The sequence below is a fragment of the Telopea speciosissima genome, chromosome 4 (assembly GCF_018873765.1).
Source record: "Telopea speciosissima isolate NSW1024214 ecotype Mountain lineage chromosome 4, Tspe_v1, whole genome shotgun sequence".
Taxonomy (NCBI): Eukaryota; Viridiplantae; Streptophyta; class Magnoliopsida; order Proteales; family Proteaceae; genus Telopea; species Telopea speciosissima.
The window spans coordinates 56220770-56236892 of NC_057919.1; the positions used below are offsets into that span (position 1 = coordinate 56220770).

At 38.3% G+C, this 16123-nt stretch overlaps 1 protein-coding gene across 1 annotated transcript in view; it reads right to left on the bottom strand.

Moving 5' to 3' along the window:
* The window catches only part of LOC122658766 (DNA topoisomerase 3-beta), a 94728-nt gene that overhangs the window by 35574 nt on the left and 43031 nt on the right, over nt 1-16123 (bottom strand). The window contains exons 7-8 of the mRNA XM_043853872.1: nt 7728-7807; nt 7180-7458 (exon numbers count right to left, since the gene is read on the bottom strand). Coding sequence (XP_043709807.1) covers nt 7180-7458; nt 7728-7807 — 359 coding nt within the window. The remainder of the gene's footprint in view (nt 1-7179; nt 7459-7727; nt 7808-16123) is intronic.

Consider the following 16123-nt stretch of genomic DNA (forward strand, 5'->3'; position numbering starts at 1 on the left):
TCCATCCCTAACAATTGGCAAGAAGCAATAGCTGAACAGAAATGGAAGATACAATGAACGAAGAAATGCTTGCCCTTGAGAAGAACCATACTTGGGATTTGGTGAGTCCTCCCCTAGGGAAGAAACCCGTTGGTTGTAAATGGGTCTTTGTTGTGAAGCACAAAGCTGATGGCTCAGTGGAAAAATACAAAGCAAGATTAATTGCCAAAGGGTTTACTCAAACCCAAGGATCGACTATCAAGAGACCTTTGCCCCTGTAGCAAAGATGAATGTTGTATGAGTTATCATCTCTTGTGCTGCAAATAAAGGTTGGGAACTCCAACAACTTGATGTGAAGAATGCCTTCCTACATGGAGACCTGGAAGAAGATGTTTACATGGAGACACCTCCTGGTTTTACTTCCTCAAAGACACAGGGAAAGGTATGCATATTGAAGAAAGCTTTGTATGGTTTAAAACAATCACCAAGGGGTTTGTTTGGCCAGTTCCATAAGGCTATGATTACTTATGGGTATAAACAAAGCAATCCTGACCATACTTTCTTTGTTAAAAGAATGGGACAGCAAGTGACAATGTTGATTGTCTACATTGATGACATAGTAATCATGGGCAATGATGCCCAGGAAATCCAGAAACTAAAGGCTTATTTGGGCACCGAATTTGAAGTCAAAGATTTGGGCAGGTTAAGGTACTTCTTGGGGATTGAGGTTGCCTATTCAGCCAAGGGCATATCTCTCTCTCCGAGAAAAATATACCTTGGATTTGTTGAGTGAAACAGGGATGCTTGGGTATAAACCAGCAGATACCCCTCTTGAGTCCAACACACACTTGAAGAGTAAGGAAGGTGATCCAGTGGATAAGGGTAGCTATTAGAGGTTAGTTGGCCGATTGATATACCTCTCACATACCCGACCAGATATCACATTTGTTGTGAGTGTTGTAAGTCAATACATGCATGATCCCCACTCCTCTCACTTGGAGGCAGCATACAGAATACTTCGCTACTTCAATTCATCTCCTAGAAAAGGAGTCTTGTATTCTCTGCATAACCATCTCCGGATAGAAGCCTACACAGATGCAGATTGGGCCGGCAGCCCTGATGGCAGGAAGTCAACGTCCGGATATTGCACATTTGTTGGAGGTAATTTGACTACTTGGAGAAGCAAAAAACAAGCGGTTGTAGCCCGATCAATTGTTGAAGCTGAGTTTAGAGCTATGGCACAGGGTATTTGCGAACTTCTATGGCTTAAGGGACTTCTTCAAGATTTGGATATGAGTACTGATCTTCCAATGCGGCTCTACTGTGACAGCAAGTCGGCAATCAGCATTGCTCACAACCCGGTCCAACATGATCGTACCAAACATGTTGAGATTGGCCGGCACTTTATCAAGGAGAATTTGGAACAGTGAATTATTTGTATTCTGTTTGTCCAGTCTAGTGAACAGCTGGCTGATATCCTTACCAAAGGAATTTGCACTAAGTTATTTTTGCCTACTGTAAGCAAGTTGTGCATGTCTAATATGTATGCTCCAACTTGAGGGGGAGTGTTGTAATATGGGTTCAGGGGTAATATCGTCCTAGTACCTATAGTGTCTAGGTTCATTATGCACATGTTAAATGTGCTAGTTGAGTGTTAAGCAAGTCTTCCATATTTGTAATATTCTAAGATCATAAATAAAGGCATGGCCACGGTCTCATTGACAAGCCAGTATTCACGGAATTCAACACTAAACATGGAGTGGCATGTATTCTTACAAAACGAAGCTAATTAAATTACTGTAAAAGCGATCAAGCAAACCAACTGTTGATTATCTCATATATGTCAACTTCAGTATTGAACCGACTCCGAATACAAGTGTAACACACTATTTCAATAACATAGTACTATACTTGCAAGAAATCAATTTCAGAATTAATTTGAAACTAAATTTAAAGAACAGTAAGTGAAGGGAGAAATTGCAACCAAAAAAATAATGCAAGGGAAAAAATCATTTCATGAAAGATCTGAATCTTACAGAAGTTTCAATATCCTCATTGAATGATGATACAGACTAAAATAAATCAACACTAAATACATGCAATGTGGTAGTTCCAGTTTTGTTAAGTCACACAGGAAAATGCATTGTGTCATTTTTGTGTTGAAAACAAACATGACACGCACAAACACACACACACACACACAAATACATATTTGAATTGTCAGGATCACCAAATATAAGGCCTGAATGATTTACAGATCTATTGTTTTCAGAAACACTGGTCAAGACTATTTTGGAGCAGATAAGTGAACTTCACCAATAAAATATGGAATGCTACTCTAAAATCTCAAAAGTGATTGGCATGGATTTTCTTTTTGTCTACAGGAATACCGTGAGCATTCAGTACACACTTGTACATCACCTTTATAAGAAGAATGAATGTGGATCTAAAATTTTCATGATTGTCTGTAACAAAGTCTTTGAAGGTGCGAGCTACCTCAACTAGTAAGGATTTGGGTTGCAATAGCCAAGACCAAGGATTTATAACAACACCGAGAAGGAATTTGGAAATGCAACCCAGAGACCACAACAAAAAAAATTTGTTAATTATTGTAAAACGATATGGGGGCTATTGGGTTTAGGAGTTGTCTCTAAGTTAGTCTATTTGAGTTGTAACTAGTTTCTATTTCTGATTCCTATTACAAATAGGAGTCTATTGATATGTACTCTTTCAGATATAAATAAAGGCTTTGCGGGGACTGCTAGTATCGGTTCTTCTTCTCTAGTCAGTCCCTCTTTCCATCGATCTCTTCTCTTTCTCACAACTCTCTTCTTCTTCACCAGTTCTGGTTCTCAAGTTCTTAAATCGTTACATGGTATCAAAGCGATGAAGAAGAGGAAGAAGAAGGGGGAAAAAAAAAAAACATTCTGCAAGTCTTAAGAAAAAAAATAGGTTTTCTTATGTGGTTCTGGTTCTGCTTCGCTGCGATTGCTTACTTACCTCTACTGCTGATCGATTGAGTCTGCTATGTTCTGCTATCAATTTTCTGAACAAGGTCTGTCATCGATGTTCAATCTCTGTTTTAGTTTATTGCTGATATCTATTACTGTTGCGGTACCATTGGGTCTGAGAAGAAGACCAAGAAGACCTGCGACACACCATATTGCTACTTTCCTCCTTCACCGAGAACTCGAGAAGCACTGCTGGTTCTACTCGTGTTATGATACAGATAGCTGGTCCTTCTTTAGGTTCCGCCTCTGGGTCGAAGGTTTTCCCTTTTGTATCGTGAGGAAGAAGAAATCTCCCTCACTGTTCTCGTTAGCTGGTTGTTACAGGTTTCAGATCACCACCTCCTCCTGCCCTATTCTTGGTTGCGACTTGCAAGTTTATCTGGTCATTGGCTGGGGTTTCGAAGAATACGACTTCATCTTGTATGGCCTACTTTTGTCGCTGGAGGTTCTACTTTTGTTTGATTCCATGTTCCACCTCTGGTTCATGCTGGAGATTGGAGACAAGTGCTGCTAGTTCTTGGTTGATCGATTTGCTGTTCTTGATAAGGTATCCACAGTTGAGATCATGCACCATGATGAGTTGCCGCTGCCGCTGGTTCCTCTTCTTCCCTGGTTTCTGCTGCCAAGTTTTCCCTGGTTTCCCTTGTTTCTCAAATTCCTTTTACAAATGGGTTTCTCCTTAAGTTTATCACGGTGTTACTATCTTTTATTTTAATTTCTATTATTGGCCCTCCACTGACAGTCCTACCCCCAACTTTACCTTGTCACCAATCCTTCTTTATTAAGTTATTTGAATTGACATAATTACCCCTCTTTTTACCCTTAATTCCAACATACCCTTTAGTTATTTTTCCTTCTAAGTTTGTCCTTATTAAATATTTGCAAATCCCACTAGTGTCCATTTCCTTTTTTGACTACCAAATTAACCCCTTGAAAATTCTGGTTTATTACCAGTTTGCCCTTTGGCTTAAATTGTGTTTAAAAGTAGATTTCAACCAAATTACAGCCATGCCATCCCTTTTCCAACATTGAAATATTTACAATTCTGCCATGCACCCTTGCTATTGCCTATTGTGTGGGTTTACACCGAACCGAACCCAATTGGGTATTTTGATCCGGTTTCCGCATTACTTGAGGATTGCATGAAGTAACTACAGAGTTGTCATTGGGCTTATATATTTACCATTTTATTATTTGGTGGGTCTCGATCATATCAATTTGGGGTTTCAATTTTTGAAGATTGGCACATGCGTGACAATTATTTGCTACCGTGAGGAAAGATTAGAAATTATTTATTGGGATCTTACTTGCATGGAGATTATTTCTAGCACAAAGGGGTGAATTGGAGATTATTGGGATCTTGTTGCAGCACTACTTGTGATTATTACATTCTTTTTTGTGATGCTCATCTTTTGAGATGCTGATTATTGGTGGCCATTATTTGTCCACGTGTAATGCTACACGTGAGGGGGAGTGATGTAGATCCAAGCATCCTCGATCTGAAGAAGCCACCCTAATCATAGGGCCATAGCTAGGAACCTTTATTTTAGCCTTAGTTTATTTTCTGCATTCTATACTTAGTTTATTTTTCAGTTTAAATGAAACCAGTTCAGTTTTGGTTCAATTTAAGTGATTAATTCTTATTGGTTGTTAGGTGCTTATTTCTAATTGGTAGACTAGGAATCTTTTGTTTTAAGTGTTTTAATCTCATCCCTCCATAATTTTTAGAGGGAGAGTTTTTAGATTTGTAATGGGATTGGGCCTTAGGCCATATTATTTATTAATGAAAACGTGGGAGGCTCCCCCACAATTTAGACTTCAAAATTTTCGTTTGTTTGCTGCTGCTGTTGACCTCCACGTGAGTGTGCCTTGTGAGTAACATCAAGGTTGCCTTGTGAGTAATATCAAGGTGAAGGGATTGGTGGACTCCGATCGACTCCTTGCATCTTGTAGATCGGGAGGTCCTTCTTCTAGTTCTTCGAAGCTGCTGCCATTGAAGAACCTGTATATTCCAGTAAGTATTTTACAGTTTTTATTCATACCCTTCTTCTCCTAATCCTCTACAGCCTACCCTAACATTCCCCTTTTATTTTATTTGAATCCCTTAAACCCTAATTCAATTACAGCCTTAACCAACCACCAAAACTCATCAATAATTCAATCACAGCATCCCCTCACTAGACCTTACACTCGATCCAACTCTCAGCCCTTTCCCTCCTTCAAAACCCTAGCAATTATCATTCCCCCATAAGCTGCCGAAATCTTAGACCTTCCTAAATCTGTCCAGACCAAGTCCACCATCAGAATCCTTTCATATTTCAACCACAGCCCCTTTACATCATTCCCCTCACTCGACCTTAACCTCAGACGCAACCTAGTACATAAACCCTAATCCCCCTTCATCTCTGTTAAAACCCAAAACCCTAAAATCTACCTGGACCTAATCAGACATCAGAATTCACTCAAATCACAGCCGAACCATCCCCTTACTACCTCTAACACTCAGCCAGAAATCCATCCCTGAATTCCCATCCTAAACCCTAATTTCATCCCTTTTCTTATTTCCCCAAACCCGAAACCCTAACCCTAATTTTCTGATTTTTAAATCTTCATTCAAACTTCATTCAAACCTTCACTTTTAGTTTTCCCTAAACCTGCCAATTAAAACCATATAAGAATCTCCTTCATTACCCTAACTCTAACACTAGAATTGACCTAATACATCACATCTGCCTCAATCGGCCAGCTGTTTTAGTTAGGCCCTGGTTATTGGCTCCTAGTAGACCTATCCTCTATCTAGGACATTAGGGAGATTGAAGATTATTATTCTCTAATCTGCTATTGAAGATTATTATTCTTATCTGCTCAAGTCATCAATTGAAGATTTAATTACTCGTGTCATCTACTCATCAGTTGAAGATTATTCTTATTATTTATTGGTTCGTGTCCTCGGAACAATTTTATCTGAAGATGGTATTCAGCAACAATTCATATTTGTTTGGTCTACAACAAGTTGTATGGTCCGCAGTAACTTATATTGCCTATTTGGTCCACAGTAACCCATACTGCCCATCTGGTTCGCAGTAACCTATATTGCCTATTTGTCATTGGAGCTTTTATCTAAGACCTCTGTTTGGGGCTCAATATCTACCTTTGTTTGAGCAGAATACTACTTACTACCTATCTTTTTTGAGAAGGGCTTGTGATGTAGCCGTTGGATGCTACACTTTTATCTTTCTTTGAAAAGATGAATATCTGCTTATGGCCTTCTTTGTAAAGTGCTTTTGATATTGTTGTTGCGGATATGATATTGTGAATTGCGGTTAGCGTTCACTACTGCATTATTTTTCTCGTTGCTGATTGGATTAGTTCGACACGACGATTATTATCTACTGATGTTGTTGATGATTTGTGTACTTGAGTTGATATTGCTACCTAAACGATGCTTCTCTCTCTCTCAGTGCTCACTCACATCTACAACTGCTATTCAAGACTCATGTTGCTTTTAATATCAATTTTTATTAGTCCAAGCTGGAGCCTTCTTTTGATATATGTATACTCCAGCTTGAGGGGGAGTGTGTTAATTATTGTAACACAATATACGGAGTTTTCCCTTCTATCCTGACTTGATGTCCTGGAGTCCTACTGTGTTTAGGAGTTGTCTCTAAGTTAGTCTATTTGAGTTGTAACTAGTTTCTATTTTTTATTCCTATTACAAATAGGAGTCTATTGCTATGTAATCTTTCAGATATAATTAAAGGCTTTGGGGGGACTGCTAGTATCAGTTCTTCTTCTCTAGTCTGTCCCCCTTTCCAGCGGTCTCTTCGCTTTCTCTCAACTCTCTTCTTCATCACCAGTTCTGTTCTCAAGTTCTTAAATTGTTACAAAACTAAATATTTTTATAAAATGTCATTTATCGCCTTGAGAATGCTAAAACTATTTCTAGGTCACAAACTGCAACTCCACGAAATTGCAAACTGCTCATAAATGCAAAAAGCATAATTGATACATAATCACTATCGGCCTTTCTCTTTATACAAAGGAATAATCATAGATAAACAGTAGCTCAACACTCATAATCTCTTTAAGACATTAAACTTGGTTTATATATTTGAAGACAAATTCCATCAGCATGAAACATTAAGAAGCTATATGCCAGTATAGGCAAAGATAGAGATGAAGTTAATACCTTTCATACTTGCAATCAGGACTCACAGTTCCAATAAAATGTTGACAGATATACTGGTACAGTCTCCAAGCATCATTACCTAACATATCCTCAGTTGCTGAACGCATGGGTGTTATGGGAGGATGATCACCTGCATCTGTTCCTGATCGAGGCTTGTGGAAACCATCGGCCAGTAGCATCCCCACATATTCACCCCATGTTGGATTTTTCTGTTGTTCTCTAAGAGTGCCTTTAAAATCGAATGAGGAAGGATAGGCAGTGCTCTCAGTACGTGGATAACTGGAGAATTTCATTCAAAATCAGTAAGTTTATGATTAAATCCAAGCATCTCATGCTCAACACATAGACAAGATTGACAAACACTTGGAGACAGAAGTCTAGAAAATTTTTTAGAAAAACAAGGTATTAATTCTATGGCATACTAGCTTATGAGCCCTACAACAAACAGAAGCCAAGGCAGTAGAGAAAGAAGATAATGTTCATAGATGAATACAATGCATATGTGTTCATGTGTGTCTGTGTCTGTCTTTGAGAGAGAGGGGAAAAACCTGATGAAACCTTGCGTGTATAAGCGTTCAGCTAGTTGCATAGCAGTTTGAGGTCCAAAGCCAAGTGCACTTGAAGCAACCTGGGTAAATGAATATCATATAAATATGTTTTCAAAGGCTCTGCATTACTACAATTACATTAACAACAACAATGGGGCCGGCTACATGGATCCTTTCAAAAACAAAGTAGAGAAAAATGAGGTCCTCACAAAGGGAAAGGAAAGTGAGAGGAATGAAGAATAAAAATGAAGAAATGGACAATGCAAAAATGAAAGTAAGTAATGAACATGCACAAATGAAAGTAAAGGACAATGCAAAAATGACAGTAAGAGGAAAGAGGACAATGCATTACTAAAATTACATTTTGTTGATAAATGCTAAAATATTATTATTTTAAATTTAAATTTAAAAACAATATACCAAAATCACAACTTTAACTCCTTCGAAGCAAATAAGAGAAGAACCCACAAACTAGTAGAGAAAAAAAAACTCCTTGGTATTCTTTAAAACTAATGTATTTAAGAGGGAAAAAAAGTGCTAATTTCTTTCTTCAACAGAACTCTAAATTCAAAGTTTATGGATCCAGTCTAATTCTGAGTTAAATAGGGGGTATTTGTTTATTTATGAATAGTATCTTAAGTAAATGAAATACAAGAAGGATCTCCATATAGTCTTCATTGACCTAGAAAAATCTTATGACAGAGTCCCTAGAGAGTTAATCTGGTAAGAACGAGAGAAGATAAGTGTTGCAAGTAAATATGTGGAAATAATTAAAGATATGTATAATGGTGTGGTGACTAGTGTAAGAACTGTGGGGGATCAAGGTAGTGAATTCCCAATTTCCATTGGGTTATATCAAGGATCAGCTTTAAGCCTTTATTTGTTTATGCTTATTATCATGGATGATTTAACCAGAGACATTCAAGATGAGGTTCCTTGCTGTATGTTTTTTTGTTGATGATATTATTTTGGTGAATGAGACGAAAGCAGGGATTCACTGACTTAGAAAAAGCCTATGACCGAGTCCCTAGAGATATAATCCAAAATGTCCTAGTGAAGAGTGGGGTGTCAAGTAAATATGTGGATGTCATTAAAGATATGTATGAGGGTGTGGTGACTAGAGTGAGATCTGTGGGAGGTCAGGGCAAGGCCCAATTACGATTGGGTTACATCAGGGCTCAGCCTTAAGCCCTTACCTCTTTACGCTTATCATGGACAATATAACCAAAAACATTCAAGACGAGGTCCCATGGTATATGCTCTTTGCTGATGATATTGTTTTGGTGGATGAGACAAAAGAAGGGATTAACTCTAAGTTAGAGTTGTGGAGGTCAACTTTGGAAACAAGAGGTTTTAAGATTAGTAGAACGAAGACGGAGTATATGATGTGTAATTTTAGTCACACCTCGATGGATACTGAGATGGTGCGAATTGAGGAAAGAGAGATACCACAAAGTGACTATTTCAGATACTTGGGATCAATCATAAATAAAGAAGGTGACATAGAGGATGATGTTTCACAGAGAATTAAAGTGGGTTGGATAAAGTGGAGAGGTGCGTCCGGAGTGCTGTGTGACCGACGTATTCCTCTAAAACTTAAAGGAAAGTTCTATAGGATTGTTGTTCGCCTGGCCATGATGTATGGGGCAGAATGTTGGGCAGTTAAGAAGTATCATATTGACAAACTTTGTGTAGCAGAGATGAGGATGTTACAGTGGATGTGTGGAAAAACAAGGAAGAATAAAGTACAGAATGAACATATAAGAGTGGACTTGGGAGTTGCACCAATCAATGACAAGCTTCGAGAGAGTCGCTTCAAAAACCTAGGGAAGCCCCAATAAGGAGGAGTGATATGATTCAGATTGAAAGAGCTAAAAGAGCTAGGGGAGACCTAAAATGACTATAGGAGAAGTGGTAAGGAAGGACATGCATAGTCTAGGTCTGGTCCCAAGTATGACCTCAGACAGAGTCTATTGGACGGCAAGGATCCATGTCGCAGACCCCATTTAGTTGAGATTATCCTAAACATGTTGGGTTATGCCTTTTACCTCTTACTAGCTTTCATCTTTCTATTTATTTGCAATCTTCCATTTGTCATTTTCTTTGTCTTTTCTCATCTCTTTCCCCATCCCTTTCTCCAGTCTTTTTATTTTTTATTTTTTTGTGTATATCTATGTTTTCTCTATTCTGTTTGTTTGGATCCATGGAGCCGACCCCATTAAGTTGGGATAAGGCTGTGTTTGTTGTTGTTGTAGACGAAAGCAGGGATTCACACCAAGTTAGAGCTATGGAGATCAACATTGGAATCAAAAGGTTTTTAAGATAAGTAGAACGACGACAGACTATTAGGTGTGTAATTTTAGTTACACTAGGTCGGATAATGAGGTGGTGAAAATTGATGAGAGCGAGATTCGCAAAGTGATTATTTTAGGTATTTGGGATCAATCGTAAATAAAGAAGGTGGTATATAGGATGATGTTTCACAGAAAATTAGATTAGGATGGATGAAGTGGATAGGTGCATCTAGAGTGTTGTGTGATCGACGTATTCCTTTAAAACTTAAAAGGACACTTTTATAGGGCAGTCATATGACTAGCTATGATGTATCATGCAAAAGGTTGAGCAGCTAAGAACCATCATATAGATAAACTCAATGAAGCTGAAACAAGAATGTTGTGTGAATGTATGGGAAACTAGGAAGGATAAAGTAAGGAATGATCATATTAGAGCTGATTTGGGAATAGCTCTAATATTTGATAAGCTACGAGAAAGTCATTTGAGGTGGCATGGCCATGTTCAATGGAGGCCTTTGGATGTTCTAGAATGGAGGAGTGATTTGATTAAGATTGAAGGAGCTAAAAGACCTAGGGGCATACCTAAAATGACTCTAGGAGAAGTGATGAGGAAAGACATGCATAGCTTAGGCCATGTATCAAGTATGACCTCAATTAGAGCTAATTGGATGGTAAGGATCCATGAATTTAGTTAGGATAAGGCCGAGTTGTTGTTGTTGTTGAAATTGGAATTTAATCTGAGAGACCCTAGCTTTTGAATCTTAGAATATCAAAGGCAACGCGAAGACAACGAAGGACAAAGGACAGTGATTTTCTTGCAAAAAAATTAAACTAAGAGTTGATCAGGGAGCTTACTATCATAGCTACTCCAAAAGTGTTCATGAGAAACTGTCCATCAAAATTAAGGATATAAGAGAGGGAAAAAAAAAAAGAGGAAAAATCCTAGAATCCAAAACGGAAAACAAAAACAAAAACAAGAACGCTACACATATTGTTGGTAGAATCGTGGGTTAGAAAGAGAGAATGAGAGAAAATAATGTGGTGTTTCATTGATAGGTAAGCCCCTCTATTAATAATAGAGGGGAAAATACAAAGAGACTAAACTAGGCGATGTGGGACTAAAACCCACATAGCTGACTGTACCTAATAACATAATAAATAAACTAACCCCAAAAGGACCAGAATACCCCCACGGTATTCTGGATTACATATTCCAACACTCCCCCTCAAGCTGGATTATACAAATAAGTAAAGAAAGAAGATCCAGCTTGAACTAAAGAAAAAAAAAACTCCTAATAATGCTAACACTCCCCCTCAAGTTGGCGCATACAAGGTACTAATGCCCAACTTGAACAAAATGGAAAAAAAAACTAAGTTGTAGTAGAATCCAGCTTGACATATGAATGCAGCTCCCAAATAAATCTCCAAGAACTTGAAAAAATAGATCTTCAAAACTTAGATAGACATGATCAGCAAACCGGGACTAGAATGTCTTCCAAAAAAGGCAGCTTTCAACGATCTTCAATAGCTATCCAGTGATGAATCTCGCATTGTCATAGTGACTTAGAATCTTGAAGTGAAATAACTAGAGCAAGAAGCAGCGAAAAACAAACCGAATCAGCAATGAAAAAATATCAGTATCAACCCAACTCGAAAGTCCTCAAACAGGCAACAACCAAATATCTTCAATACTTCAATCTCCCCTTACGGCAAACTCAACCCAATAACGAAGGATACCCACTGGCAATGGTGAAGAAAACTGATCTTCTATGTTCTGCACCAATGTTCTTGCAAATTCTGCGTTCTGCATTCTGCAATGTCTGCAGGTGTATTGTACATAATCCCCCCCTCACGTGTACTACCCCTCACGTGTAGTACACGTGGACATAACAGAGATGATGTAAGAGATAGGGCAAGAACATAATATTCTAGAATTTTCCAAGAGGTACTAAGGGTAAGTAAAAAGGAAGGAATGGCAAAATTGTAATTTACCAAAAGTTTCCAAAGGTGTTATGGGTAAATACCAAAAGTATGGGATATGAAGGGAATTAGAATTATTGAAAGGGAACGGTGTTGGGAAAAAAGGATGGGATGGCTGTAATTTGGTGGAAATCCATTTTTAAATACAATCCAAGCCAAAGGGCAAACTGGTAATAAACCAGAATTTGCAAGGGTCAATTGGGTAGTCAAATAGGGGAATGGCAGAATTGCAAATAGCATAAAGTTGAATAAGGGATGGCATAGCTGTAATTTAGATGAAATCTAACTACAAATATCACCCAAGGCAAAAGGGTAATCTTGGAATGAGAAGTAAAATAAGGACATGGGGGACTTAGTGCTAATAGGAGGGGTATAAATGGAAAACTGAAATAATGAAACAAAGGACAAGGAATATGAAAAGGAATCAAAGCACTTGTCGTTTTATACCAATTTGTAGAGGAAGTCTTCTTCCCCACGAAACCATCTGGAGCAAAAACCAGGGAGTTTGAGACCTTCACGCAACGAGAAGAAAACCACGGCTATTGCAACGGTGCAACCGAGAACCAGAGAGAGGAGGCGGTAACCAAGGACCCGTTGATGAAGGATGCTATCTTCTTCCTTACAACTCAACAGAACCAGCAAATCCAGCAGAAAAGGAAACCTGAGATTCGAAGAACAAAGCAGCAACTTCATGGCCATTCAAAAGAACCAAGTTGTGATTTCCAAAAGAAGAGACTTGATCGATCTTCAAAAAGGAAGAACCAGTAGAAACTCCAATCTACAATCTCCCAGTTGCTGGACAGAACTGATTCAAAAATCTAGGCAAAATCGATGCAGCCTTTGACCAATCCTTCGATCCAGTTAATACCAAAACCATAGCAGCAGCAGCCAGAGGCGGAAAGGAGGTGGATTCAAAGAATCGACGGCGGCAAAAGCATCGACTTGAGCAACAAAGAGCAAAGACATTGCATCGACATCGTCTTCAACAAATCAGCATCGATTTAAAATATCAATCATCAGATTCTTCAACCTTCCGACTCCTCACCAAGGCGGAAAACCCATCAACAAAAAACAAGTAACGATACTGGCGGTGGCTCAAGAGCCAGATCTGAAACAGAGTATGATGAAGTAATCGAAACCAGAAAAATTCCCCAATTGATACAACCAAAGGAACCATGGGTAGAACAGATTTTCAGACCCAAATAAAAAGTGAGCCCAGCTGCAATATGATTCCCACGAAAAAAAAACACAGAAAACCATCATAGTAGCGGTAATGGCAAATCGATACTGTCGTCAGCAAATAGATTGCAGCAAAACCAAATTTATGGGTTCTTCAAATTCAAATTGAGAGCAACACCTTCAATCGATTCCAGAAAACGACAGCAACAATAGAACGATAGCTCAGAAAGAGAAATCAGAGATCTTCCTCACGACAAGAAAAGAGAAACCGAGCAAAAATAGCGCAAGTCCTGAACTCCAGCCCCTCGATCAATGGCAAATCGAGAAAAAAATTGGTTGCACCTTCAATGATAGGTTGGTTGTGGGAGGGCAGCAACTAAATCATTGGTTTAGGTTTTCCTCATTAGTGCTACCCTCTTACAAGAAAAAAAGGCTAAAAACCAGAAGAAGGAGAAATCGAGAGAGAGATAAGAGGAAGAAGTCGATTGAAGAAAAAGAGGGGTTTTTCTTTGTTTCTAACCTAGATCAGACCTGCTCTGATACCATGTTGGTAGAATCGTGGGTTAGAAAGAGAGAATGAGAGAAAATAATGTGTTGTTTCATTGATAGGTAAGCCCCTCTATTTATAATAGAGGGGAAAATACAAAGAGACTAAACTAGGCGATGTGGGACTAAAACCCACATAGCCGACTGTACCTAATAACATAATAAATAAACTTACCCCAAAAGGACCAGAATACCACCACGGTATTCTGGATTACATATTCCAACACTCCCCCTCAAGCTGGATTATACAAATAAGTAAAGAAAGAAGATCCAGCTTGAACTAAAGAAAAAAGAACTCCTAATAATGCTAACACATATCAAACTGACGTGAAAACCACAGCCACCAACAACTAACCTGAGATATGATGAAGCTGAGAGACAAAAATTCAAGCTCTAGATTTCCGCCGAGAAACCAGCAACCTTAGAAGGACATGTTGTCAGGAATTCAAAGATTTCAACGTTCGAAAATCAATAGAAAATTTTTCAACAAGGGCGGGAGTGGGAGGAAGATGTAGAGGGTACGAGAGGGGGGCTGCCGGAAGGGGTGCTGCGAGAGGGGTTGCTGCAGGAGGGACCGATTGTCACAGGTAATTTAGGGATTTTGAATTACTAGTGGTGAGGACAGTTAAAAAGCATCATATAGATAACTCAATGTAGCGGAGATGAGGATGTTGAGATTGATGAGTGGCAAAACTAGGAAGATAAAGTAAGGAATGATCATATTAGAGTTGATTTAGGAATAGCTCCGATACATGATAAGCTACAAGAAAGTCATTTGAAGTTGCCTGGCCATGTTCAATGGAGGTCTTTGGATGCCCCAGTACGGAGGAGTGATTTTATTCAGATTGAAGGAACTAACAGAACCAGTGGCAGACCTAACATGAACCTAGGAGAAGTGGTGAGGAAAGACAAGCATAGCTTAGGCCTTGTATCAAGTATGACCTCGAATAGAGTTGATTGGAGGGCAAGGATCCATGCATAGTTGTCAAGGCGTCACCTAGGCGTCCAAGCGGATTTTGTGGGTTCTAGGCGACTGTCGCTTTAGTGGTATCGAACACCTTAGTGGAATCGAACGACTTAGTGGTATCGAACCAAGTTTGGCCCTTATTTGTGTCAAATATCATTTAAGTAATGTTTACATTTACTTATGATATTTTCATAAATAAGCTAATACCCCTTATTTGAATGCAATAAAAATAGTTAAAAAATAAAATTCCAAAAGGATAAAAGGCCAACCCCACAGTTCAAGAACAAAAACTGGATTTTTGGCTATAGGTGCAATTTTCAGCTTCCTAATGTTGGGGTTTTTCTCAAATCTAAAATTTCCATATATCTTAATATGGTAAAAAACCAAAAGAGTGGTAAATATTCATTAGTTTTGATATCTAAAAATATTTTCGTTCAGAGCGATTTTGACAGCATTTGCATACACCAAATAAGGTTTGACCGAAACATAACTCCTTCAATATAAATCAGATTTAAGCAATCTTGGATTTGTTGGAAAGCTGGTTTTGTGCTCTACCTAATACAAAAGTTCTTATGTAAAAATAAATCATTTGACCAGTCACTTCAATATAAATCAGATTTAAGCAATCTTGGATTTGTTGGAAAGCTAGTTTTGTGCTCTACCTAATACAAAAGGTCTTATGTAAAAATAAATCATTTGACGAATCAAACTTCTTAGAGAACAAGAACATTTATCTAAATCGAGAGCAGTTTAATTACTTGTAGATAAAATCATATTTTCTAAGAACAATATAAACTAAATGTGAGACTAGGTATACCAGGACAATGACCAATTGCAAGAACAGTATAAACCAAATGTATGTTTTGATTGTTTCAAACTTCCAATACCTTGCTTCTTCAGTTCTGTTGTCTTCTAGTTCTATGTTTATTTTTGATGACTTGATGTGGCTTAATATTGATTTTTGATGACTTGATGTCACTTAATGTTGATTTTGATGACATGGTGTGGATTAATGTTGATTTTTTATGACTTGATGTGGCCTAATAGATTTTTGATGATATAAGGTATATTGTAGCATACTAAATAATGCTAGAAAAGAGGGGAAATAAAAAATACACTTGGGCAACTTGGTCACCTAGGCGGGTGCCTTGCCGCCTAAGCTCTTAGGCAACCCTCCACCGCCTTGAGTCGCCTTGACAACTATGGATCCATCTACCCGACCCATTTAGTTGGGATAAGGCTGGGCTTTTGTTTTGATTTTTGAATTATTAGGGGTGAAAGAGAGATGGAAGTTTACTTTTTTAGGGGAATCAGAAAATAAGTTTGAATAACTGTAGGTCAAGTATAGGCCACCCCATTAAGTTTAAATATAAGTTTCAATAATAAGTTTGATTGGAGGGCAAGGATCCATGCAGCCGACCCCATTTAGT